Source organism: Durio zibethinus, chromosome 22 (genome assembly GCF_047325235.1).
Source record: "Durio zibethinus cultivar Kanyao isolate XHJ-2024 chromosome 22, ASM4732523v1, whole genome shotgun sequence".
NCBI classification, from domain to species: domain Eukaryota; kingdom Viridiplantae; phylum Streptophyta; class Magnoliopsida; order Malvales; family Malvaceae; genus Durio; species Durio zibethinus.
The window spans coordinates 2,893,168-2,920,910 of NC_143183.1; the positions used below are offsets into that span (position 1 = coordinate 2,893,168).

At 32.7% G+C, this 27,743-nt stretch overlaps 3 protein-coding genes, 1 long non-coding RNA gene and 1 pseudogene across 12 annotated transcripts; 3 read left to right on the plus strand and 2 right to left on the minus strand.

The window, feature by feature from the left end:
• Window positions 1-545: 545 nt before the first annotated feature.
• On the plus strand, window positions 546-6,199 carry LOC111307721 (putative GPI-anchored protein At1g61900). Of its 4 annotated transcripts, none has more exons than XM_022905851.2 (8): window positions 558-846; window positions 2,150-2,281; window positions 3,004-3,867; window positions 4,490-4,735; window positions 4,865-4,879; window positions 5,206-5,346; window positions 5,483-5,533; window positions 5,975-6,199. In XM_022905851.2, exons 2-8 carry the CDS (start codon window positions 2,215-2,217, stop codon window positions 6,046-6,048), a joined length of 1,458 nt encoding a protein of 485 aa, XP_022761586.1. In that variant the 5' UTR covers window positions 558-846; window positions 2,150-2,214; the 3' UTR covers window positions 6,049-6,199. The 4 variants fall into 4 exon arrangements, with proteins under 4 accessions (XP_022761588.1, XP_022761586.1, XP_022761587.1 ...); XM_022905852.2 differs by having other exon boundaries at window positions 845-1,107; XM_089751272.1 differs by lacking the exon at window positions 558-846 and having other exon boundaries at window positions 2,200-2,281; window positions 5,486-5,533.
• A 1,349-nt stretch (window positions 6,200-7,548) lies between these two features.
• LOC111307723 (DNA double-strand break repair protein) lies at window positions 7,549-11,269 on the plus strand. Its single transcript, XM_022905857.2, is given in 6 exon segments — window positions 7,549-7,815; window positions 8,190-8,261; window positions 8,378-8,411; window positions 8,530-9,993; window positions 9,995-10,183; window positions 11,134-11,269. Coding segments are annotated over 5 exon segments (1,737 nt in total). The 5' UTR covers window positions 7,549-7,732; the 3' UTR covers window positions 10,079-10,183; window positions 11,134-11,269.
• Window positions 11,270-12,020: 751 nt separating this feature from the next.
• On the minus strand, window positions 12,021-13,047 carry LOC149512482 (uncharacterized). Of its 2 annotated transcripts, none has more exons than XR_016331842.1 (2): window positions 12,665-13,047; window positions 12,021-12,453 (listed from the first exon to the last, which is right to left on the minus strand). It is a non-coding gene; the product is annotated as an uncharacterized LOC149512482 (long non-coding RNA). The 2 variants fall into 2 exon arrangements; XR_016331843.1 differs by having other exon boundaries at window positions 12,021-12,551.
• Window positions 13,048-14,645: 1,598 nt separating this feature from the next.
• LOC111307724 (rab GTPase-activating protein 22-like) lies at window positions 14,646-25,447 on the plus strand. 5 transcript variants are annotated; one of them, XM_089751507.1, is made up of 12 exons: window positions 14,728-15,163; window positions 16,004-16,102; window positions 17,378-17,481; window positions 18,498-19,306; window positions 19,429-19,551; window positions 19,697-19,785; window positions 19,866-20,066; window positions 20,928-21,314; window positions 22,340-22,423; window positions 23,339-23,380; window positions 23,509-23,576; window positions 25,146-25,447. In XM_089751507.1, the coding sequence occupies exons 1-10, from the start codon at window positions 15,038-15,040 to the stop codon at window positions 23,378-23,380; spliced, it is 2,064 nt and encodes a 687-aa protein (XP_089607633.1). In that variant the 5' UTR covers window positions 14,728-15,037; the 3' UTR covers window positions 23,509-23,576; window positions 25,146-25,447. The 5 variants fall into 5 exon arrangements, with proteins under 5 accessions (XP_089607636.1, XP_089607635.1, XP_089607633.1 ...); XM_089751506.1 differs by having other exon boundaries at window positions 14,893-15,163; window positions 15,989-16,102; window positions 25,146-25,366; XM_089751510.1 differs by having other exon boundaries at window positions 14,646-15,176; window positions 23,339-23,576.
• On the minus strand, window positions 25,442-26,180 carry LOC111307017 (putative peroxidase 26 pseudogene; annotated as a pseudogene).
• Window positions 26,181-27,743: the final 1,563 nt, after the last annotated feature.

Consider the following 27,743-nt stretch of genomic DNA (forward strand, 5'->3'; position numbering starts at 1 on the left):
TAATAACAGTGTGAAACTTGGAAGATGTGGAAAGCAAAAGTTGAACGTCTCTAAGGTATCCAATGTAGATAAACAAATATTTTAATAGTAGTAGTAATAAGTTTTTCATAATGAAGGGAGTAGTTAAATAATTAAACATAAAAATTCAGAGCTTAACTTTTTTTTTTATTCGTATAAGTAATTATTTTTAAAATATGATATTTTATAAATTTAAAATTTAATTTTTGATATATGTAAATTTTTTTTATTTTTGATTGCTTTTGTAATTGTACAAAAAAATAAAACTTATAAATATATTTATAATTTTTGGTCTTTAAAACTACAATTGAATTCAAAGGAAAGCAATTCAAATTCGACACAAAGTTAAAGAATTTTACATTATTTAATACTTACAAACTCTAATTATCATTTACTTTCGTAGGTTTGTAGGAGAAATAAAAGAAAAAAAAATGATAAAACGCAGCGTTTTAACGAAAGGGAAGGTTACTTGAAATAGTAAGTCGGGTAAAGAAAAACAAAAGGAAACACGAAACCGAAGAGAAGATAAAAAAAAAAAAGGTGTAAAGTTGGCTTTGCTGCTCTCAAGTCTCTAACTTTATCTACGCTCAGCAGAGCAGCAGCGACCCCATTTCTCACTCACTCACTCATCACACAAAGAAACAAAAGCCCCCCATTTTATTTACTGTTATCATTATTATTAGTAGGGTTTTCCCCTAAATTATAAACAAAATAATAATAATAATAATAATTGGTCCTTTTTCACCCACCGATTCAACCCTCCTTATGATTTGATATTTTTTTCCCCTAAATTTTCACCAGAATATGTTATGTGTTCCACATCTTCAGGTAGCTTTTTCTTTCCCTCTTTTTGGGTTTTTTTTTTGTTGGTTTGGGTGTTTGATAGCTGAGAAAATGCTGGAAAAGGAAGGAAATTTGGGTAAAGTTTGGGTTTTTTGCTTCTTTTTTTATTGTTTTGTTATTTGGGGTTTTTAAGCTAACTCTTCTTTGTTTGGTGAGAGGAGAGTAAACTAGAAGTTTGTCCTTATGATTTGATATCTTTTTCCCCTAAATTTTCACCACTGTATGTTATGTGTTCCACTTCTTCAGGTAACTTTTTCTTTCCCTCTTTTTGGGTTTTTTTTTTTTTTTGGGTGTTTGGTAGCTGAGAAAATGCTGAAAAAGGAAGGAAATTTGGGTGAAGTTTGGGTTTTTTTTGCTTCCTTTTCCCTTTTTGTTTTTTGGGGTTTTTGAGCTAACTCTTCTTTGTTTGGTGAGAGAAGAGTAAACTAGAAGTGTGAGCTTAGATTTTTTATTTTTGTTTATGTTCCCTTTTTTGGAAGCCTAATCTGGTGGTGGTGGGTGGAGTTTAGATCAATTTTGTTTTTGTTGAGATATGTGCAACTTCTTCCTTGTGCAGCTGAGTAAGATTTGAGAAATTTGAGAGTTTGATTCTTGATTTAGTGTTTCTTTTTTTAGGGAAATTTGTTGCTTTTCTTAAGCTTGATGTGATTATCTGGTTTGGTTTTGTTATTTATGCTTAAGATATTGCTTAGTCTTGTGTTTGCTAATCTAAGAAATTGTCCGGAAAAAAAGGGCAAAATGGATTTTTTGTTTCCCTTAATTGTAACTTTCCTGAAAAAAATCCTGTTAAAAAAAGGAAAATTAAGAAAATTGAACTTTAGATGATCAACTACAGTGGTTGAACCATTGTTTTCCATTTTGCTTACATGCAATGCAAGAAAGGAAATATTGTTTCTAGTTCTGCTAAATTTAGCTTAACTAATTGCTTGGTTTTTTGGGCTAGAGTTTTTGTTATGATATGTCTAATCTTTTGTTTGTCATCAGAAAAGGAAAGAAATAAAAGAACTTGATACAAATTTACCAGTGTTGTGAGCCTACTTGAAACTTTGTATGTATTCTGACAATACCGTGTGATGCTGCAGTATTTCTGAAAAAGAAACAATTTATATGGAACTTATCATCAATGTTTAAGTACGCTACATTTTGTTGCTATTCTGTCAAAATGGATTGAAGATATTATGCTAATTTATTGTATGCAAGGATAAATATTTACATTTAGTTTTATCATTTGTTCCTGCGAATGGATTTTTCTTTTTCACACTAGCCCTAACACTTGAAGCTGATACAGGTTTTACTGCATTGCTGCATTCGTAGTTACGGTGTTTAATCAACTACAATAGGGTTTTCTGCTGCATGATTCAATGGTGCCAGAGGGCTAGAAGAGCTATGGATTGTTTTAAGACTGTTAGCCGTCTTAAAGGCAAGATGTTTTAATTTGATAATTGTAACTACTTATCTATAGTTTTAGACTAGGCATTCTGCAGTTAAAAAAGCAGAGGGCGTGCTAAAAACTTGATGTTATAAACGTTTTGGGTTGGCTTTTGTTAAGAGTGACTTATTCATTATGTGACACTGGGCTTGATTTGGTGAGAATATTGAATTATGATTGAGTGTTAATATTTCAACAGACATTTGAATTCAGTATAGTCTACTTTTTGTCGAACTTTTAGCTGTGCTTAATTTATTGGGCAAGTTCTCCTGAGTTGTCAAGTTGTACCATTTGTTTCTAAACTTGCTGGTGTGGTATATTTTTTACTTTGAAGATCCCACTTATATGGAATTCTTAGAGGAGTCATACTGAAGAAAGAAGTGACAAATGAACTTTTAAGTTGTAACCAATGGTACATTTTAGCAAGCTTTGACATTTAAAGAACAGCATTCATCCCAATTAGTGGCTAACCATCATTATATTTTATTAGAGTTACCAGTTCTGCCTATATACCTTAGTTCTTTCTCTCTATCTTTCTAGCTGAGAATGTACATGGTGCTTCAGCTTTGATCTTAATAGCCTTCTTTCTAGACCTTGTGCAGTTAGCGTATATGACAAGACAATTTAGTGCTCTCTCTCTCTCTCTCTCTCTTATATCTATCTTTTGAATAATTATCCTTTTATGACACAAATCTGGCTTGTTTCCATTGCAGGTTCCCTGTGCCAACAGTTATTACTATTCATTCTCTGGTTATCCAGTTTCCAAGATGTAGCCGCATCACAGATATTGCTCGACTCTAGTCATATTTCTTCTACATCTGAGCTAGCTAATCCACCAAATCCACCAACTACTGGATTATTTGAACCTATAGAAATATCCCCTGCTGTCATTCCTCGTTACCCGTATCCTGGTGAATCTTTGCCACCTATGTACCCAACTTTTCCCACCACATATGAACCAAATTTAACGGGAAGGTGCCCTGTAAATTTTTCTGCAATGTCGAATATCATGGAGAAGACGGCATCTGATTGTTCTCTACCATTGGCGGCAATTGTAGGAAATGTAATATGTTGTCCACAGCTTGGTAGTTTACTCCACATCTTCCAGGGTTACTACAGTATCAACTCTGATAAGTTGGTCTTGCGAAATGCTGTTGCTAATGATTGTTTTTCAGATATCATTAGTATCTTAGCTAGCAGAGGGGCCAACAGTACAATACCTACACTTTGCTCTGTAAAATCATCAAATCTGACCGGTGGGTCTTGTCTGGTGAAGGATGTTAATACCTTTGAGAAAACAGTTAATACAAGCAAGTTATTGGAGGCTTGCAGCATTGTTGATCCTCTAAAGGAGTGCTGCAGGCCAGTTTGCCAATCTGCAATTATGGAAGCTGCTCTACAGATTTCTGGAACACAAATGATGCTCAATGAGAATAAAAATGTGGTTGGGGAGACTAATCATATTGATGCCATCAATGACTGTAAAGGGGTGGTATATTCATATCTTTCAAGGAAGCTTCCACCAGATGTGGCAAACACTGCATTCCGAATACTATCTGCCTGCAAAGTCAACAAGGGTACAGCTTCTACGTATCTTGCATGATTGTTGTTCAGTATTTTTTTACCTTCTGGTCTGGTTGTTTGTGATACCCAAGTTTATGTGAACTTGCTTGAGTGTCTATTTTACCATTGGAAATTTTCTAGTTGAGATGATCTTATGTTGCATGGAACCATCATTTGGTGAAGAATTGAAAGTGGAGGATTTGGGTAGTCTGAATGGATAGTAGATTTACGTCTAAATTACCTTCTCCCTTTATGTATCTGTTTTTCTTTGATGTTGGTTCATTTTTATTTCCTTCCACTTGTTTCTACCACAATCCTTTTATATAGGGCACAATATACTCCAATATGAAGGACAAGGTAAAATTACAGCTTCAATTTCCAATATTAGACCAGTGCTATCTAGGCCAAGAAATAACTAGATTTTAAATAGGTTAATTTGAGTTTCTCAAACTTACATAACAAAATAGGGTCAAGTAATGCTTAGTTTTCTAAGGTCCTTGAGTGTAAGCTTTGTTAATCATATATTCTATCTTTTTAATTTCCTATTTAATTTCACAGAGTTATTTGCCCTTATTTCAAATGATTTATGAGATTTATATTTTATCTACAATGGGATAAATATTTTTGCATGTGCAGTTTGCCCTTTGGAATTTAACCAGCCCTCAGAAGTAATAAAGGCATGCCGTAATGTAGCTGCTCCCAGTCCTTTATGTTGTAGCTCATTAAATACTTACATTGCGGGGATACAGAAGCAAATGTTAATTACAAACAAGCAAGCCATAATCTGTGCAACTATGTTTGGGTCAATATTAAGAAAAGGTGGAGTTATGACAAATGTTTATGAGCTTTGTGATGTTGACTTAAAAGATTTTAGCATCCAAGGTATAGTATTCTGTTTGATGTAGTTCTTCTAATCTTCTAACCCTTTGTCCATTTTACTCTACTGTTTTATCTGATATTGAGGTTTTCTTTTCTCTCTGCCTATTGAATTCTGTGCGGTTGCTACAACAGTATATGGTCAACAAGGTTCGTTTTGTTTTCTGATCTCTTTCTCCCCCCCCCCCCCCCCCACAAAAAACAAAAATTGCACATGCATTGGTTAACAATAGAAATGGCGTGCGCGTGTGTGTGTGTGCGTGTGTGCGTGTGTGTATGCAGGCTCTGGCTGGACACCTAAGAGTCATCAATTGACCCCTTTTTACATACTAGAAAATTTTTACTCTTTTATCTGTTTCAGACTTTTTCCTAGTTTGATATATGCATTAATTACATAGATGACTATGCCCTAAAGTTTGAAAGAAATTCATATCTACCCTAAGGACTGAAAATTTGGGTATTTTCTACATATCTAGGATGCCTACTACGAAGCTTGCCATCAGATATGGTATTTGACAATTCAACAGGCTACAGCTTTACATGTGATTTGACTGACAATATTGCAGCTCCATGGCCTTCCTCATCTTCAATGTCGTCCTTGTCTCTTTGTGTTCCAGGTAATTGTTTGAGAAAGAATAATTTCTGTATGTTTACTTTTACTTAGAAGGGATCAACACAGTTAAAGTGGGGATTCAATAAGGAGCATGTTTGCCTTGTTTCTTCCTCTTAATGTCCTAATGGCTGCTGCTGTAGCAGAGATGTCATTGCCCGCCTTACCAACATCGGACATGCTGAAAAATACTGGTGTGTAACATTTATTATTTGTATTTCCTTTCTGTTTGGTTAACTACATAGAAGCATGTGGCAAATGAGAGGCTTAAGATAGCAGATAAGAGGCTGTTTAATAGTATGTGTAGTAAATGACACCATAGCTTGTCATAGAAATTCTGATCGTGCCTTGCCAAGAGTTTAATAACAATAAATAAAATGATAGAAGCTAAGACTAACATCCTATACCGAAATTTTAAAATAACAAATAAAACAATCGATTACCACAATAAATGATTTATGGATGCTGGTGTTTGACATGTTAAAAGGATCTTTTAGGAGTTAGAATCAAGAATTGTGATGTCTTGATTCAGACATGCATAGTCGGAATGTGGCTAAGATGAGGGTTAATTTAAGTGATTTGCATATTAAAATCACAGCTTATTGTATTTTTATATGAACAATTTCTTCATGCAGGCTGCCATGGTTGCACGTTGGAAATCTTGGTACCCATTTTTTCATTTTTTGTTTTCAGTACATTTTTGTACTGAAGAGAGTTATAGAGTGAGGGGTTGAGCCGGTTTGAAGTTGTAGGGGTTTTCAGTAATACTTTGTCATGTGTGGGGAATTTACATGTATATTTTGAGTAAGCCTTCTTCGTGTATAGTAGTATCTATTTCTTTCCTCTTTCTTTTTAGACAATTCCATCTCCTTTCACTGCTGTCTCTTTCTCTTTCTTTCTCTCTCAATTTTCCTGGAATTCTGAGGGAAGACATTGGCTTTTTGGATTAGATTAATATCACGAATGGTTCTAAATTATAATAGAATTTTCAATGTAACATGCAAATTTTAAAATTTTTAATATAGTACTTAAGTTATGAATTTATTAATTAATATGATATTTAAAAAAAAAATTATTCGTTTTGTATTATTATTTTAAATTAATTACATAAAATGAGTATCATGTTAATAAATTTATAATTTAAATATAATAAATTTATAATTTAAATATTATATTAAAAATTTTTAAAATTTAGATATAATATTAAATATTTTACTCAACTTTTAGGGATTATTTAGGACATTAATTTTTTGTTTTTTAAGCTCTAATAATGTTCTGGAAAAGTTACACCTTCACCTACTAGCTCCTCTAGAAGAAGAAAGGCATAAGAAAAAAAAAATGCTTTGAAAGTACCTTGAAGAATTGCCGGAAAATGTACATGTGATCTTTCTATTAAAAAGAAAAAAAAATGGGATTGAATTTTTGTTGTCCTAATAAATGTTTTTCTCTCCAAAAATTGAGATTTGGATTAATTGATTTTTTATTCGCTTTTTTGTCATTTTGTTTTTACAAAAAAAAAAACAAATAATAAATAATAAAAATATCAATCAAATGGGATTTAAAATTTAAGAATCTCACTCTTAGTAGTGTCAGTGAAAAATATTATAGACTAAAAATGAAAAATAATGTAACAACAATTATAATATGATTAAATTAAATAAAAATTATCAAAACCAATTATTATCATTGTAATTACCTTTGTTAGCTTTTTTTTTTATAATTTTTAAATTTATAAGTGCATTTCCTCTTTAATCCCTTTACTATTTAATTATTTAATTACAATAAAAATAATTATAAATTTTATCCTTTTAATTTTTTATAAAGGCAGTTGTGGCTAGACTAAAAGAAGATTAAATATTAAAATTTCAATTTCAATTTTAATAAATGTAACAAGTGACTATATAAATTAATTAAATTTTATCACTCAATTGCATCAAATACATATTTTATTATTAATTTTGATTTCATTACTATAATAGTCAATTTGATCTTTATAATAATTAATTTCATTTTTATTATTGTTTTGAATCTCATTAAAATTAATATCATCATTTATCCAAATAAATCATAAACTCATACTTTTATTTAATAATAAAATTTTAATTTTAATTTTATTAAATATTATTTTTTAAAAATAATTATGCAAACCTATCCAACTAAACACCAATTCATTAAAAGATTTTCCTAAACTTTCTCTCAATTTGGTAGTCCCCAAAATATAATTATTAGATAGTATTAATTTAACAAAATAAAATATTCCTAAGCCGAGCCGAAGCCAAATTAGAGTCGGAGCTTTCTTCCTACCATCTTAAACCCCCTTTCAACTAAACCCTAATTTCTCTCTGTCTTTCTCTCAGTGTTTCTAATTTTGTTTCTCACAATTACAGTAAGGAATGGAGAAGTTTCATCAAACAGATTGCACCCAGATCTTGTCGCATATCAAGGATCAAGAGAAGCTGCTTAATCTCAAAAGAAGGTTCTTTTTTTTTTCATTAAGTTTATTCTCTTTGATTTCATCCAAAATAATACGCTTTTGCATTTAATCTTCGCAATTCTTCAAATCAGCTAGCGTATATCTAATATAAAATCTTGTCCGTGGTGTTCTTTTTAGTACTAATATTTTTTTTTCATATTTTGTTATTATTATTACTATTTTGGTGAACGGAATCACTGGTAAAATCAATTTCACTGGATAGGGTTATGTTTTGCGGTCTTGAATGTTGATCTAAGTGGGATTAGGTGAACTGGGGAATGTGTTTGGTTATTGTTACGAAAATGCTTTTGGCGCAGTATGGTGGTTTATGTTTGTGTTGGAACTAGGGCAGGGTTACTTATTGAGGTTCTGTGCAGGTGGTTGATGGGACTTTCCACTTCCCGGTCGAAAAAGAAGCAACTCAAGGAACCCAAGTTTTTTAAGTACAAGTGGGAAGCCTTTATTCTACTCTCACAACAAATTTTGTGTATGCATTTTTGTTCTTGTTGTTTTGTTTGCTGTAATGGTAAATCTTACTGCATTTGTGGTTGGTTCTGTCGTCCAGGACTTTGCCTGAATCGTTTCTGAGGGAGGATGATGTAAGTTAATTCAACATTGTGATACTGGTGGATATTGTGTTCTTGTACTTCCGTAATTTGCTACAGTAGAAATATATATTTTTTTGTAAAAAAATGTTCTTGCTACTGTATTTTGCAGATATTCTATGAGACTATTAAAGCTCACGTTGAAGAAGCCTTTGGAGCACGTAATTTTGAAAGAGGAAGTCATGTTATTCAAGATGGTGTCCAATCATTTGATGCACCCAAGATAATGGGAGTCATTTTTTCATGCCTCGATGCTTTGACTAATAATGGGCTTTGCCTTATTGCTATGATACTCTCAGGATCCTTAGGACATTTTGAGAAAACTAGGTACCAAATGAAAAAAGTTATTAGAGAATCTTTGCCGAGATGTTTGGGCAGCGAAAATCATGATCATAAGCAAAAGGCGACTATCATGCAGCTATATAACGTTCTCAATGATCCTCAAAATTTTCGGAACAATACTATGAAATCGATGACTCCAGCATTTCAATTTGATCATGCTGCTGCGACCCATGTACTGGATGGATTGGAGGATTTGCCTTTCCAGACCTTGATTGCAATGGACAGGAAGCTTAGATGTCTCAAAAGAGTGCCCCAGTTACAGGCTTGTGAACGGGGTAAGAAACGCAAACGATTAATTAAGAACGTGAGTAAAACAGCTAAAACGATGCTTGTGGATCTTGATAAAGTGGGTAAACTACGAGAGCCATTAGCTAAAGCTTTGGCAGTAGCTGACTTATCACTAAAGCTAACTACGGGCTGCCGAAATTCCTCCACGACAAGCTTTCACCAATTCTCACCTGAAATTGTAAGCTTGCAGGATGATATTGTGAAGGCTATTTGGATTCTTAAAACGAAGATTAGATTTCCGGAGCTGAAAACCTTAAAGCTTTTGTTGGATCCAAATGTTGCTATATCAAATCGTTCTTTGAGAGGAGCAATTACAAATATGTTAACAGAGTTTCTCTTTGAGTGCAATGATATGGATACAATTCCCAAGTCTTTATTAGAAACTCTTTCTGTTATTAACGAGGATTCCCGATCTATGCCACATGGACGCTTCCTTAAGGATGATATTGAAGAAGAGGTAGAATCTATACTAAGTGTGAGTGCTCAGATGAAACAAATTGTTTGGGATGTGCTTCCTGATCATGAGTTAGATGAGGAATTTGCTGATGCATATGGGGAAGAATTAGAAGGAAGTGATGATGATAGTTGTATTGAGGGCGATGATAGCGGTGGCAATGATGAGAAAATGGGAAATAAGGACTTGGAGAGTTGTATGTCATATTCTGCCAATTCGGATGAGAGAGATGAGGTTATAAAGGATGTGAAAGTGGATCCAGAAAATGTATCAAGTAATGAGAAAGGTAGCAAAGATATAAACCAGGTAAAGATCAAGGGCAAATTGCACGCATCCAGTAATAGAAATTGTTTTTCCCCTTTCAATTCACCAAGTGGAGAGTTAAATTACCATTCAGTTGAGAGAGATGAGGTTGAACAGAACAATGGAGTGGATCCAGAAAATGCATCAATTTTTTCTTCTAGCATTCAGTTGGGGAATGGAACGTTTTTGCACAACGAATCAAGCACGTTTACAAATCAATATCTTACCATACAAGAAGCATGTGATGAGACAAGTTTTGTTGCCTACAATCTAATTGGTCGGCTATTGGAAAAGTTTACTAAGGAGCAGGACATGGATTTAGGTTGGAGTGATAGCTTGTATCTCAGAGGTGACTCTTCAATCCAAGAACATACTCAAGGTATCAAACTGCTTTTCTCCCGTCCTTTTTCTCTCCCTTCAACTGAGCTTTATAAACCATGCATTTTCTCTATTGGCCGAAATTTTCTGTAAACTGTTGTCATGAGCATATTTACTGTTGAGCAGTTCTTGAAACTACAATGACATCAATGTTTTAGTTTACAGTATGATGCAGGATTGTAAAGAGGAATAACATTGAGGCTACTATAGGATCAATTTAGTACAAAAGGGTTGGAAATTTTGTGGGCAACCGGGTCCTTAATGGGTTAGATTACGGGGTGATGAATGGATGAGTAAAATTAAAGTTCTATGCATTTTTGTAATTGCTCAGATGATAGTGAAGTAAACATTAACTCTAGATTTAGAGTGGAATGTTGATGGCCAGTTGCAGGTTTAAATTTGCCCTGATAGCTTCGGGGAACAAAAACAAATTTGCTGTTCATGATAGGAATGTATCAAATTTGACTTCAGTTATGTCCTAAACTATTGATAATAGGCTTTAAATTAAAGACCAGAAAATAAGACTTGCACTAGGCTAAAAATATAGAAATTTCTCAAATACGATTGAGAAATTTCAAATGAAGGTTTTTTTTTTTTGTTCTTTTTTAGGAGTTCTCCAACAGAATGACAGAAGTGCATCATGAAAAGCTGACAATTGGAAAAAAAAAAAAAAAAAAAAAAACAACAACAACAAAAGAAGTTGACATTCAAGTTGCATCTGAGCTGTTCTAGTTTATCCATGCTCCTCTAGAGCATCATGTATAAGATGCAGAAGTAAATCTCAGAGATTCTCTATTATTACTAGATCTTAATTTCTCATCGGCACTACTCTTTATGATGATTACTTGGTGAAAGCAGTAGAGTTATCCTATGTTTAATTCCTTTCTGTGCTCTTTCTTCACCTTCTACAATTCGTCATAACTAATTAGTCCATTCTTACCATTCTTGCAGAAGGGAAGCAGAGATTAACTGAGGAAGACATGGGAGATTATTTAATTGAAATACTTAAGGAGCTAATGCCTTCTCTTCCAAAGAGTTATTTTTCTTATCCACCTGGAAAGTGATGGGTTTACCATGCATTATTCTGGTATATGACTTGTTGGTTTATTGACTCTTAAATTTAAATGTTTAAACTGTTAGCCTATATTTTATCAACCAAATCATCGATGTTGAGCTTTAAACTGTCATTTGTTTGCTGCAGACTGCAGTGACACAAAAATTGAAGGAGTTGATGGGGCACATTTTTGGCACCCTTTAATTATCCAGGACGATTATAGCAGCACCGATTTTATATCAAATCTATGCTTATTGATTAAACATGAGCTATTCAAATTTCCCTGCAATCTTCAATTTTTTGAGATGTGGCTTGGTTTAGAAGGAGCAAAGATCGAAAGGATCATATGGCTTCTCTGGTTCTAATTGTACAGAAAAGTGATTGCTGGTAAGTGGTAAAGTTTGGTCATCTTGCTTGCAGATCCAGGTCACCATTTGAACCATGTGTCTAACTACTTGAAACTTTTTTAAGTGGAGAGCTGTATTATATACATCCATTCGGAAATAGTCATTTTGTTTACATGTACTATTTTTAATGTTATACCTCTCCTTAATAGAATGCTAAAGGAAAAAGGTGTGAGGAAGAGGGGTGTATTGCAATTCATTTAGTTTGTATCTGCATCTTGAAGCAATAGCTACCTCCGAAAAGTTTGTGTATGGGAATCAAAGATTTTTATGTAAGTTCTAATTAAAACTGAAAATTTATGTATCCATATTTATTTATTTCTCTATTTCGCATTTAACATATGTTAATCATGAAAATCATTGTGTCAAACCTAAACACATTTTTTTTCGTCAAAAGTAATATATTATTTTTATTAAAATTTTAAATCATACATCTTTCTTTCATGTTTTCTCGTATCATATTCATGCCGTATGATCTCATTTTCAATTACCTCTATTAGCTCCACAAGTGCACACTCCAACTCTTTAAGTACTGTAGCGTTGATTTGTCAATTCAAATACATCAAAAGTAGGAAGAAATGAAAATTTTGGAATGGTTATAGCCTTGAAGTCGAAACACAAGTCTTTGCTATGCTCTGGCTTTCATTCAATATAACAGCTCAGATTAGCCAGAATAATGTTGATCCGTTCGATTGTCCAAGAACAAACCACAAGCCAATTAGCAAATGAACAAGAAACAGGAATCAACGGAGTATTGTGAAGAACCAGAAGGAGCCCCGGATTGCTCCCAAGGTTTTGGAGGAGGAACATTACCTGCAATGTTGACCCAGAAATCAATGTTCCAAAAATAGAAAAACCCATAGTTCCAAACAGCAATTCATGCCTTTCCAGCGAAGCTGTGACATGATATTCTTTTACAGATAAACCAGAAACGTAATAAATTTATAGTTTTGAATGGAATTTCTAATAAAAATTTTAAAAATAAAATAAAATGTTGAATTAGAAATTGAGAACTTCGCCGAACCTGATGGTTTGGGATTGGATCCCATTGTCTGAACAACACAGGAGGAAACAACACAGATTATGGTTAAGACCACACGATGAAGCTGTTTCAACTAATATTGTACAAAATCTAGAAGTTTCCGGACAGTAAACCTAAGTGAATCCATACTGTCATTTAGTGACGTGTCCTGTCTAGAACTTAAGCTCACTTTCCGCCTAACTACGGCGCCGTTTTGTTTCATTTGTTTGTTTTATAAACTTTCCTTTGTCTTTTTTTTTTTTTTTTTTTTTTTTTTCACGCTTTTAAGTTTTAACTGCCATATAAAATTGTAGATAATGAACATTAATTTTATAAGAATTTATAGATGATTAATTAAGCAAAATATTTGTTCTCAAAAAATTTTTTAATTCATATATCATAATTCATCCTAAAAAGAAATGAACCAAACTTTAGTTCATTTGCAGGCAATTTATATAATTTCTGAAGATAAATAGTTTATTGAAGATTGAGCGTGTCAAATTGTCAAAAAAAAAATAAAAATAAAAAATAATAATTTGATATGCATTTTAATATTCAAATCAATCAAATTTATAAAAAAGAAAGAAACAAAAAATAAGAGAAGATAAAAAGAGAGAAAGCAAAAAATATATAAAATAAAAAATATTATACATTTGATATGATTTTTTTTTGTATCTCATTGATAATAATGTGATTAAATGAATATGATATTATTTATTTTAAAATTATGTTTGAGTATTGATGATGTTAGATATGAAGATTCGTAATATCAAAATTTATGTATTAATATTATATTTTATATAAAAATTACATATTATGATATTTATCTACATAAAAATATAAAATATAAATTTTTTATTCTGTTAAATTTATATATAATTATTATTATAATTTTAAACAATATTACTTTCCTGTTTTATTTTATATTATATTATATTTATATTATGTCATTATATCATATTTTAAATTATCATATCTAAATAATATAATAATCAAAATGTTACTAACGTGATTAATCAAACTTAAATAAAAAAAAGACTATTGAAGATACAAAATTGAAAACTTTTAGTTAATTTTAGCCGGTGAAAGTCTAAAATTTTCCCATATAATTTTAGCAATAACCTAAACACCACATTTTGAAAACTAATGAGAAGAAAAAATTACTAATCATGTCATCCAAAATATCCTTTTAACCCCAAAGACAAAGATATCCTTCAAAATTTTTGTCATTATCATAAGTTATTTTAATAATTTTTACTTTTAACTCTAAAAATCAGGACTGTTAATTTCTTATTAGTATCTGTTTGTACGCGTTAGTTTTGTACTATATGTTTTGGCTGTATATTTGTTACTATTGTTGGTACCAGATAGTACCAATGAATATGGAATGGATCAGCCTGCAAACAAAAATATATATTTTTTTATTTTTTAGGGTTTTTTTAATATTAAAAGAAAATATATATTTAAATGTAAAATTTTGGTGAATTTATTTTTAATCAAATTTTGGGTAAGAAAAACATGATCCCATGTGATTTTTTTACTTAATTTTGTCTATACATTAAACATATTTAATAAATATTTAAAAATTATTGTAATTTTTTTATATTTAAAAATATTTATATTCTTATATGACGTAAAAATTAATCCAAATAGTAAAGATATTGCACATAAAATCGCATACATAAATACATATTTATATATTTCATCGAAAATTTAAAATAATATATCAAAACAATTGATATTAATATATATTTAAAAACAAAAAAAAACATTGTGATATCATATTAATAATTTGACTAAAGATAAAATACCCTTTAAATATTTTATTATTTTAATTTGCATGTAAGTTATTGCCTGATTTTCTTAAGATTTGATTAAAATATTTGTTATTAAATAGATTTTATTAAAAATCTAAACAATTACCAAATATAATATTAAAAAAAAGGAAAAAAAAATATAAACCTGAAAGAATAAGGCAAAATTTAGGAAAGAATAAATAAAAAAAAAAAAGAAAAAGAAAAATGAAGAGAAATAAATAACTAAGAAAGAGAAGAAATGGTCTTGGTGTTTGTTAAAATGGCAATTGGAGGAGAAGCTCCTCCTTTTGTTTGACAATTGATAGATCTTTTTTCTCTTCTTCTCATATTTTCTTGTATCTTTAAAACAAATTTAAAGTGCCTTTAAATTAGATCAACAACCAAAACAACAACGATCGGATCAATCAATGAAAAACTAACAAAAACCCATAATTTATATGTGATTTTGATGTGAAATTATCCTCATTGTTTGGAAAACTGCTAATAAAGCAAGAGAGGATTGAATGGTGGTTGAGTAAGAGAAAAGGAGGCGGAGGAGGTGGGTATCGTTCTAAGTGTAATGTTTTGCGGGGAAAAGCGAAAGCAATGGAGTTGCGCCGCCGGTGCCGGAGCCGTCAATATTCAAAGAGTCGGTTCTATTGTTCGCGATATTGGAGATCCTTGCCTTTCCCAGTTTCCCATCAAGGTTGTTTTTAGCTGTAAGATTATTCCTTCACCATTCTTTATATAATGCTATGAGTTTAATGATAATCTAACGATTTAGTTTCTTATTGAATCGAAATCTAATACCTTTGTATTGTATAGTTTCTTATTGAATCAAAACTTTTTTTTTTAAGCTTTATAAGGTCTTTAGTTGCTAACATTTTGGGTCAAATGAGATCCTTGGGGGCAAGAGCTAGGGTTTTATTTGAAAATGGGATAGCATATTATTACAAAAATGAAGAATTTTAATCGGTTATATTTTTCGTTTCAATAGTTTAAGACATTGAGCAAACTTTAAATGAATAACTAGTGATTGGAAACTTTGTTGAATGGTTAACCCTTTAATAGTTGAATTATTAGTTATAAAAGAGAAAAGTTTGAATTGCAAGGGAAGGCATATATTATGCTAAAAATCAATTCAATGAAGCATTAATTATAAGGAAGGTTGGCGTGTCCGAACGTTGAACGTTGAACATTGTGCTCTGGCTAACATAACTGTGTATTTAGAATGTATTGTGTCTGAAAATGTGAGTTGAGACTATGCTATGAATTCAAACCCATTGCAGCATTATAGTCTTAGCGCTACATGACTATGAGTAATGAGTGTTGTCTGTGTATTAAAATGTTGCTTTGTTAACTCTCTTCCTTTTCCATTTTAATAATTTCAATAATGAGAAAAGTGAGTGCCATTACTTATCTTGGTTTTGGAAATTTGATTTGTGTAAAAAGTTTCCTTCATTGGCTTTCCAATTTCCAACTATGTTGTGACTGTGGTATTTTTTTTTCTTTTTTCGTATCAATGAACTAGGTACTTATGATGCAGGTAAGCAAGATGCTTAAACCAGAGAAGTGGCAGGCCACTTTTGATAACGAAGGGAAGGTTTCTGGTTTTCAGAAAGCACTCAAGTTGATTATTTTGGGGGTATGTCTTAGTTTCTCTTTTTTTTTTTTTTCTCCAAACATTGTGTTCAACTAGCCAGTATATCTGTTGTGCCTTCTTATTGCATATTTTTTTTTTTGGGAAACCTGTTGGTATTGGTATTGTACTTGTGGACCTTGAATTGCAATGATTGTCCATGGTGAGAACTACTTTACTCTAGAATTTTTTTTTCTTGTATTGAAATACGTGGTACCAAATGTCAAGAGTATGTCAACCATTATTTTTGCTTTCCTGCCAGATTGTTTATCTTGGTCATTGTCAACATTACATGTTATAGGCTAATTCGTATTTGGGTATTTTACTTATACCCGCAACGAATGGAAATATCTATACTTCATGCCTTTCTAAACAATATGGCATGATTCATTTAAGAAGGGTCTTACGATGGATGACAATGGGATAGGTTTAGAGGGTACCAACTTTTCCCAACTCTAATAAGATGTGTCAATAAATACCTTATATGATAATCAAACCCCACTATATTTTCTTAAAATTTTTTTTTTGTCTTTCAATGTTGTATATGGTAAATTGTATGCGTACTTATTATCATGTCACTAGTTTTTTAAAGTTCTCTAATTTTTTTACTGCTAAAATGTACAGATTATAATATGTTGGTAATTAATTTTTTGTTTGGTTGGATGCTTCCTTTAACCCATTCAATCTTCTGACTTGATGTTTTGGACATGGTCAAGTACTTAAATTTGTAAACACATTTGGGTTTGGCTTCGAGAAATGGCATGGTTTCCAACATGTTGTGACCTCTAGGCTTAATGACCCTTCTCATCTTGTTTTGTCTGCATTCATGATGCTTGCTGCTCATATTTCTATCTTTTGATGCGCCTTATTACCACTCTGGGTTTGTTTTGCCTCATAGCACTCTGCAACCTCACTGGTTCTTACGTAGTTGGATATAGGGCTTCATTAATTAGCCACTTATATGGCATCTCAGCTCATAATTAAGGGGTAGGAGATGAAATGTGGCTTCGATGCACAGCTTGGATGCATGACTGAATAAAAGGAGAAAATAAAAAGTCATAACTTCTATCATTTTGTTTGGTTCCATATAGTACACTTGTCTCCCTCTTGGCCTTGACTAGCTTTAAGACTTTTAGGTGATGTGCTGCTGTTTTTCAGTTGTTGTCAGTTTTGTATTCACTTTCCACATCTCTCCCTTCCCTGGCCAAATTTATACACACACACTCACATTTTTTGCAGATGGTGCAAAACTTTAACAGCAATTTATCTCATTGATATTAGGGGATTGATCCATCTATAAGACCAGAAGTTTGGGAATTTCTTCTGGGTTGCTATGCATTGGGGAGCACTGCAGACGACCGAAGGCAATTAAGGACAGCCCGGAGGTTTAGTCCTGTTCTTTTCTATTTTATATTTTACTATTTTTTCCTTTGTAAGTTTCTATTGTTTGGCTGTTCTGCTTGCACATCAAACCAACTGTTTCAGTTAAATATTCTTGTGTAACCATACTTCATTTTCAACCATGGTTAGCTTTTGATCATCATTTTTTTAATGATTATCTGCCTTGTCCATTATTTTTCCTCTTTTTATCGTCAACAGATAGACAAATCACAAATATGATCTAGTCATATGTAGGAAATAGCTATCCATGACATGCATCTTTGTGTATGTCATTGTTTTTGCTTAGCAAATGATTGATAGGTGTGATTTGTTGTTAGAAAAGTCTTTTTTTCAATGGTTTGGTTTATATCAACTAGAATACCTTTTCACAGGTTCTTTTCAGAAAGAATTATAATTTTACCAATATTAGCTTTATTTATTTAAGGATAATGAAGTTTCTAGTTTATCCTTATCCAGTTCATCTGTGATTGCAAGCTACAACTGCCTTCAAATGCCAATAACTTTACATGGAGAAACATACTATGATTTTAAGTGCAAAGAAAAGTGCTCAAAATGCAAAGCATTGAGAATGCAGCAAAGAGACAGAAGATTAAAAGACAGTGACCAGATTAGGTTTCTTTTGCGTAGATATAATTCCATTAAGGCCATACTTCTACAATTCACTATAAAATTCTTTATTTTCAAAACAAGTTTCGGACCTATCTGCGGGTTTGATTGAAATTTTTAGTTTTGTGCTTTTGTTAGGAAAATAATATACATTAGCTTATTTAAGAAATAATTTTTTTCTTTACGGGAAAAGGCTCTTTCTTGACTAAGCATGGGTAGAGATGCATGCTGTCCATATATCCAGAGTACATAACTTGTTTATTGTAATAGTTGAAAATTTTTAGAAACTTTCTATAGTGCTTGGAATGTTGTGCATTCCAATATTCTTTCTTAAGATCAAGGCTCTGTTTTGCTGATTTATGAATATTTAACAGCTTTATGGAAATGTACGCAGGGAACGTTACAATGACCTCATAAAGCAATGCCAGACAATGCATTCAAGCATAGGAACTGGTTCACTTGCCTATACTGTGGGTTCCAAAGTTATGGATATGAGGACATCCTCCAAAGATGGGGGGAAAAGGGAAGCAAAAGTTGAAAGTAGACAAGCTTCCACTGATGATACTGATAAAAGAGAGAAATATTCTGATTTGGGTAATACCTGTACAGATAAGTCATATGCTGACCAAAGAGAGAGTTCTAGTGATTCTGCTGAACTTATCAGTGTGAGGGGAAATGCTAACACTGCTGCATATGACACTTGTTTTATATCAACTTCTGGTCCATGTGGCCACTGTTCCTCAAAAATAGGGGGAGACTGTAATCGGTCAGAATTCATAACTGAGTACGAGTTTGATTTTCCTCCTTTACCAGTTACAGACTTGTTCAAGAAGAGTGAAGATGAGAAAGAATTTGATGCAGATGAGGAAGAGTATTCTGCACAATATAAATTGATGTTTGAGGATGACAATATGCATAGTTTTCAAATCAATAACAATGCTGATTTAATCATGGAATCAAATGTTTCGCCCTCACTATCTAAAAGTATCTCACATCCATATAACTGTGAAATTGAATTGCTCCATTGTGATTCCTATGAGCCAGTTCTGAGATCCAATAAGGTAGGTTATAAAACAGAAACAGTGAACAGATTAAGAATATCAGATGTCCCAGAATCACCATTGGTAAATGCAACCAGATCTCAAGAAGGGACTGCCCATGATGAAAGAGTATCTGAATGGCTTTGGACTCTGCACCGAATAGGTATCTTGGTTACCTTGTTTTATTTACAGTGCAAAACATTTTCCCCTTTCTGTATTCCATTAGATAATTAGATACTGTTTATTAGTTATTCTTCTCGGCTGACGGGATTCTTCCTTTCTCAGTTGTTGATGTGGTGAGAACGGATGGTCATCTGGAGTTCTATGAGGATACTAGAAACTTAGCTAGAATGTCTGATATACTTGCTGTTTATGCATGGGTTGATCCTGCAATTGGTTATTGTCAAGGTTTTAGCCTTTTACTTGTAACATGTTTTGCTAAACCTTTCTCTTTTGAATTGCTGTTTATCTGGTGCAAAGCTTTGAAAGATGCAACTTTAAGTTTCAAGTTTTAAATGTCTAATGCTAACTGCTTTTGTTGGTTTGATCATAGGTATGAGTGACCTGCTATCTCCTTTTGTTGTTCTCTTTGAGGATAATGCGGATGCATTTTGGTGCTTTGAGATGCTAATTAGGAGAATGGTATTTTAAACCTGGTGAATATGTTGATCTTGATCATTTATGTTTTTAATACTTATATCTGTATTTCCACATGCCTCCAGCGTGAAAATTTTCAGATGGAGGGACCAACTGGAGTGATGAAGCAGTTGCAAGCATTGTGGCATATTTTGGAATTCGCAGACAGGGAAATGTTTGCACATCTATCAAATATAGGTGCTGAAAGCCTTCATTTTGCATTTCCAATGCTGCTGGTTCTCTTTCGCCGAGAGTTATCATTCAGTGAGGCTCTTTGTATGTGGGAGGTTTGTGCTCTTAGTCTCATTTAACGCTGTCAAGCTGTTGCAATCTATGGTACTACTATATTATAATATATCTAGGAAACAATGAAGTAAGCATAATATATCTAGGAAACAATGAAATAAGCATTGTGCTAAAATTTGAATAGGCATGATAGTCACCAGATTGAGCATAAAGCTAACCGCAGTAAGGTGGAAAGCTTCTGGCTCTAATTTTGATGCGTATCTAGACCATTCCCTGTTACTAGCATCTTCTTTATTGCACACTTGGTTGGGCTCCCATATTTCCCCATTTTTTGTCTTTTTCTTCTTTGTTTTTGTTTCATCCTTGCCTTTTTCAGGGGCCTACCTGTTGTGATCAGTCATGGTTGTCTTACCTTAAATAACTCCAACTCTGGACTGATGGTATTTATAGATGCAGGTCCAGAAATCAACTTGCAGGGTTGAGGACTGCATCCATGAGGGTGCCGTTACAACATAAAGTTAAACGAATAGGGCCATAGGGAATCATTTAAAATTTCTAACAGATTTCCCTTTGCTTTGTAAAATGACAGAGATCATTGTGAAGCTATTTATATAGGAAGTAAAACGTGTTATAGGTTTGCAGTTTAATTGAATCTCAAAATCTTGACTTGCTCCACCTTATTTTATTGTCAAGTTCAAGTTTTTCAATGTATAAGGTGCAGTTAATGACCGTGATTTCTTCAAATAGAGTATTAGAGGATTAAGGATGTTAAGAAGTTGTATAAGATCTCAAGAACTCATGAAAAGCATGAACTGTATTTTACATTTCATATTCTTTTGATTTTATTTCTTTTTTTTTTTTTCTTTTTGAGATTGTTACTAACAAAATCAACCTCAATGTAGATGATGTGGGCAGCTGATTTTGATGAATCTGCCACCTGCAATTTGGAGGAGCTCTGTCTAGAAGCACTGAATGTACAACTTCCTATCGATTCTGGGGCAGAAATGAGAGAAGAAAACCGAGAAAATGGAAATGATGGTGTAAAGGGTGGCCTACAATCCAAACATTCCTTGTCTGAGAATGGTGGAATTAAATCGGCATCAACTCATCACTTTTGTGGTTTGACACGGAGTTTTTGGTCTAGAAATGATCACCTCCAAATATGCAGTGTTGTCTCATCAACTAGGATAGGAAATGATGATTTACCAGTCTTTTGTGTGGCTGCTATTCTTATCATGAACCGTCAAAAAATCATCAGGCAAACCCGTTCAATAGATGACATAATAAAGGTAAGTCCCTTGGAATTATTAAGTTATACTGTCTTCATCTCTATCTTTACACACACATGCACACCTTTAAGTGTCCATTCTACTAACAACCCCTCGTAGGTTGGACTTCTTGGCTGTTTGGATACAACCTGCATGCAATTATTCAAGCAGGCCAGCCAAGATCTTGAGACTTATTAAATTTAGCTAAAATAGAAAACATTTTTGTTAGGAGATGTATTGTTATTATTTTGCCTCTTGAAAAAGTAGAAGAGTATTATTTTCTTCGACAGGATAGAAAGAAACTTGCAAAAACATGTTTGATGATGAAAGGATGTTAGCAATTTTTATTCTTCTATGGGAGAAACTGAATTATCCCCAGTTAAGAGTTTCAATTATTGTTATAAAGATGGTTAACCATTCCCTACATGTGCATTGGTGCTTGACCAAAGTTTGATGCAGTTATGTAAATGAAACATAGGGGAGTTAACCTGGTGTTGTTAGGATCGACTCTTAAGTTGGTAAGATGATGATCAAAGTGATGCCTCACCTTTGAATGGTGGCTTAGCTTCAGTTTAATGCAGCTTTACAATTGACATTTGGGAGAGTTCACCCTGAGTGCTTGATTCATTTTCCAAGTTGATTCTGTACTAATTTTTTGTAGAAACTATTTTTTGTGCTTAAACGAAATTTAACCTACTGAAGGAGTCAGGTTTTGAGTGTAGCGAGTGCATGCATTTCCATGTTTATGGGTCCTTGTATGTCCCTGTATGACCTGTTACTTTGCAAGTCTGTTTTCTTTCTCTCTGTTATGAGTATGCCATTAAATTCTGGATGCGCGGCTAATGTTCTTGATGGTAGAGATGGAGGGGTTGATGTCCCTGTACTACTTTTCCCAAATGTAAAATGATTGCTTTCAATATTTTTGTTCTATTTCCTGTTGCAGAAAGAAATTAAAAATGAAATGGGGAAGAGTTCTTTTTTTCTCTTTCGGTAGTTAGGCATGCTTGCTTTGATTCATTAAATTTTCTTTTGCATATTTGTCGCAGATTTTCAATGATAAGCTTCTGAAAATCCATGTCAAAAGATGCATAGGTGCTGCAATCAAACTCAGAAAGAAATATTTATACAAGGTTAGTAATTATAATGTTTTCATCTTAAGGAATTATGAGTGAGATGTGACATATAAATTCAACTCTTTTATGCTACTTTGCGGTAAATCCTCAAAACTTTTGTTTCTTTCTCTTGCTTTCTCTCTCTAATAACAATGTTAGGGCATTGTCATATTGGAAACTCTAATAGTGGTGTTAGAATAAGTAGAAACGAGACCCAATTGCCCACGTGACAAGATGTGAATTAATGCATGATACATATAACCAATGCCAGAGAGGGAATAGAAGACTAGAAGGAACAGGATTGATAGGACCTCCCATTTACTTGGTTAACGAGATATTGTCTTAAATAGAGCACACTGGTTTAATATGATCCATATAACCGATCCCATATAGTGGGAAAAGACATAGTGTATTGTTCTTGGCAATGGCTTTTCTTGGCTATAGTTAGGGCCGCCTGCATTACACAGTTGTCTGACAGAATTAATATAATTGTTTTATATCTACTCTCTTTTTGAATGGATGGGATGAGAACATTATTATGACCATCCCTCATTGGTTATCCACGGATTCCATTATCAAGAAGTGTATCCATGGCTTCTTGTACCAATTTTTCCTGACACATTACTAATTCCCTGGCATAGATCTACTTGTTGTTAATAAATCGGTAAGAGTATTATTTCAATAGATAACTCTTCTATAGAGTTCATTAATATCCAAACTCATTAGTTTAACCCTATCTATCTGAATGACCGATCTTGGAGCTAACGCATGAATTGTCTTTGTTGCTAAGTTTTGGTTAAGATAGGTGGCATGTAAAATGTGCAAATCCATGGTATGTCGATCAGCATGCATGGCATCACTGTTTTCATTTCTCTATTAAATGTTTCACCTTCATAGTAACCTCTAGTAAATCTAACATTTTGTTTTAATCAGCTAATCAAGAGCAAAGGTCATTCAACTCGGAATAGTGAGTAGGTATGGAGCATTTTCTGGCAAAAAAGGCAAAAACATTTTGAGTCAGTATATATTTACTAGCTGGGATTCCTAGTTTGGACATTGAATGAGAGTTTATGGTGGTTCTTTTATGATGGATTATAAAGCAGAAGTGCTTTTGCTGTCTGAAGATTCATCGTATTCCTTCACCTCCATTATCTTCAAGTCTTTTTCCAAGGTAACTGTGGTCTGGTTATTATTCCTTTCTACAGCAGTAGTAATATCTTTTTTTTTTTTTTGGTAGTTGAGTTGTAATCTCTGATGCAAAATAACGTAAAAATTAATGTAGAATTTGAGTTCAGCTGACTCAGTATTACATACTGGCACTCCTTTTTCCCCTATTCTTTGGGTTACACCTTTTCAAGTCAAATATAGTAATTAGTATTTTTTTGGGTTATGTAAATTAATATATAGTAAATTTATGTATTACCATTTGGTGAAATCTGGACCTAGTATTAAATTTATCAGAGATTTGAACTGTTGGTAATCATATTGATAGTTTCAGGGAAAACATCATATGTTAATTTATTATGTAAAAGGATTGGTTTACAGCATGGACTGACATGCATTGCTTATTCCTATGACACTAAAATTATCAAAAGAAGATAGCTTGTTTAACGAAATCAAGATAAGCTGGTGATAAACGAAGAAATAGTCAGAATAAAGTATATAATTCAAGTAACTGTGAAATGATAATTTCATGTCACCTTGTTTTGGTCAAACCTTGGAAAAGAATTTCATGAAATAGCTTTTACCCAAAAGTTTTTATAAACATGTATAGATGTGTGTGTGTGTGCTTCTGTTCATAGGTTATTCTCAGATCATTTCCCTTGCACCTGTTTGAAGCTAAATATTAACTAGATGATCTGGTCCATGCTCTTGCATGCCCCTTTTTTCAGCAACCTTTCTTAGAAATGTACTGTATCAGGCTCTCAGCTCTAGTCCCAGCCTTAGTTCTTAATTTAACACAAAAAGACTAAATAGGTGCTGTAGAAGTTCAACAATTATCTAATACCCTTTTCTTTCTTGGTTTCAGTTAATGCTTGTGTGGTTCGACAATCATTTGAATAGGTCTTTGTGTCTTCTTAGAGTGCACTTGTCTGTTATTAAGATGTACAAGTAGGCAGTAGGCACTTTGATGTTCAATTTATGATGATTTCAGGAAAATTATCAACTTGCATTTTTCATCCAGATTCTAATCCTTTTACGATGGGAATACTTTTCTTTCTGTTAGATGACTTATCAGGATCTCTTAGTTTGGTGCTTGGGATATTTGTTGCTGTAGTACGATATAATCCCTCTTACTCTATGGAGAATCTTTTGGTTAAGAGGATTGTAAACACTAGCTTCACCTTGAGTTAATGCTTGTGTGGTTCCATAATCATTAAACGGGCTTTTGTGTCTGCTTAGAGTGCACTGAACATTTTATTGATGCAAGTTTATTTTCTTGATTTTATTGATGCAAGTTCATTTTCTTGATTATCTTTTTGAATTAGCATTGGATTCAATTTATTTGCGTCAAAATGATAACATTCATCTTGCCCCAATCCCTTCTCTCGCCTCATTACTTGTGTTGGGAGGATAAAAAAGGGGGGGGGGGGGGGTTGCAAAAACCATGATTCTTTTTAAGAATGTTTGCCTGGCAATAGTAGGGAAATCATGATTAAGATTGCTCTTATGCTTTTTTGGCATCATGTTCGTTCTGGCGGTTATACAGTTTTTGCCTTTTTGCCTGCTCATTTTGAAGGTACAAGAAAGACTGGAAAGTGATAAGAAATATTTTCAAGGTTCATACAGATGTAAGCATTTAGCTATGGTGGGGAACCTCTCCCAGGTTAGGCGAGCATGATCTGGCTTTTTTACCTTTATATAATTTAAATTATTTTGTAAATCTAAATGTTAAATTGTGCATCAACAATCTTGTTTGCTTATTTTTATGCACATAAATTTACAGAAAGAATTGTTGAATTTTTAGGTTTTGTGTAGGGCAGTTTAGGTCAGGCTTGAACAAGTTACACAATTTATGGAAAGAAAAGAGTTTTTTATCGGTATTCTGCTGTACCTTAACCCAAGACATTTGGCATTTCAATGACAATCATCTCCATAATTTTATGGTTATTAATCATTCCTCCCCTAGCAGAGTGACTCACTAGTTTTTACTGGGATTATTTTTATCTGTAAATCTGCAATTTTTTGCGTTTTTTTCCTTCCTTTCCAGTTAGAACTTTGATATTTCCCATTAGACTCGTGGAAAGAGCAAATTATTTCCTAAAATCTTCATAGCCAGCAGCAAATTCTTGGGTGATTTGCTTAGTATCATCACCAAAGAGTAGCTGCTGATCAACTCCAAGGACAGCTTCATTGGCTAACACTCTGGAGTAGTAGTATTTGGTCAAACTATATTTGGAGGCAGATGCTGGGTTTAGAAACACCAGTGGGTCGATTTCTTATTTCTGCCAAGAATGATGCCTTCATGCTGGCATCATTCTTGGGTCCTGCTCTCCTTTACTGATGAAATTGTACAGCCGATCCTCAATGAATCTACAGTTTGTTCTCCCCATGGAATGTGTTTCTGATATCAAAGAAAGGTAACCAGTCAGATAGAAAATACTGTTAAGAGTTTGTTTGTCCCTTGAAACCTATCATGCATTTTGCCGATTAGTAGTATTAGTTCAGCTCTATCCTGCGGTTTTAGCTATGGTTTAGTGACCTTACCTAAAAGTGTTACCATATCCAACACATCCAAGCCTCTTGGTCTGAAATATGCCACAGCAGCTTCCCATTACACCATTAATCAGTGATTTTATAACAACAATTTGCCCTCTAAAGATCTATTTTAAGTGGAGGGGTGGCTCTCTTGAGTATGTTATGTGAATAGGATTCATCTAATCTACAAATTATAAAACATAAATCGAATTAGCACAGTAGGTCCACATTAACTTTAAAATAACAGGCTTCGGACACAAGAAACCTTAATCGGCACCTATTAAGCTTAAACCGAATTTTTTTTTTACAAAAAATATCACATTTTAAGAATAAAAAATATAGATTTTAAGTGTTAAAATTTAAATTTCAAACTTAATAGATGTTGATAATATGAATCAAAGGAGTGAGCTAAGCTTCGAATTCTGGATTAAACAGAATTCCAGTTCTAGTACGCTCCATCAAATATAATAATCGTGATTATGTGGTGAAACGCGTGACTAGATTTATGCATTAATATCAAAAGAGAGTCGTTGAGTTATTAGAAGGAACTTGTTATACCAAACGAACAGCATCTCCAGTGGCAAGGTTGAGAATGTCGGCACAAGAGACGACACCAGGCAACAAGCTCCAATAACGGTTTTGATCCTGTCGATAAATACGATTGAAGTCCTCTCCGAATTTGGGCCATCATAACAACCCTACAAATTCCATCCATAAACGGCCTTATTTTACCTTGGATATTTATTATAATTAAGATTGTTTTTATTTGAATTTTGATTATTGAAACTAAGAGTTTAACATTATATTAATAAATCATATAACAGCTGTTGGATGTCATTAATTTAGGAAAAAATAAAACTTTTATGTTTGATAATTAAAATTAAAAAGGATCGTTTTAATTTACGAAAAGTCAAAATTCAATTATACAAATAAAAAAAATGAAATCAAAAGAAAATAGTGGTGATTAATTGACAAACACTTACAGTTATGAAACAATCCGAGTATATATAGCAACAGGAGAAGCTTAGGTGCAATAGCTTTATCCTTTTTATAGAGCAACTCTACTTGGTGCCGGATGCATCATGACAAGTATTATGCTCTTTATAGTCAAAATAAATTTTTATAAAAAATATTTTAACATTTTTAGATTATTAAATTTGCATGAAATTGGTTTTGCTTAGTGACACTACTTTTATAGATTGATGATGAAAGCATAAAAGCATTATGCATTACTGACCAAGAAATTAGTTAAAGAAGCAAAACATGTTAGCTGCAATTGACCGATCACGTTCCTTTTTTTAAAAAAAAAAAAATTTATTGGTTAGTCTAGCTGGAATAGGCCAAGTTTGATCTCAATATTTGACCACCAAAGTTTAATTTAATATTAGAAATAAAGTAAAAATAAAATGATCCAATTATTATGAAATTTAATTAAAGCTAAAGAAACTGCTTTTGATATCAAAATTTATCTTTAATTTTTTGATTTAGTGATAAAAAAATCTTAAAAAAAACATTAAGATTGAAATTCGATTTCAATCTTTTTTTTTTCTTCGTTGTAAGATTCTGTCTCTTTTAAAAATAAAAAAAATTAAAATTTGGATTAATTTTACTGTTAAAAATTTATACATCTAATTGGCTT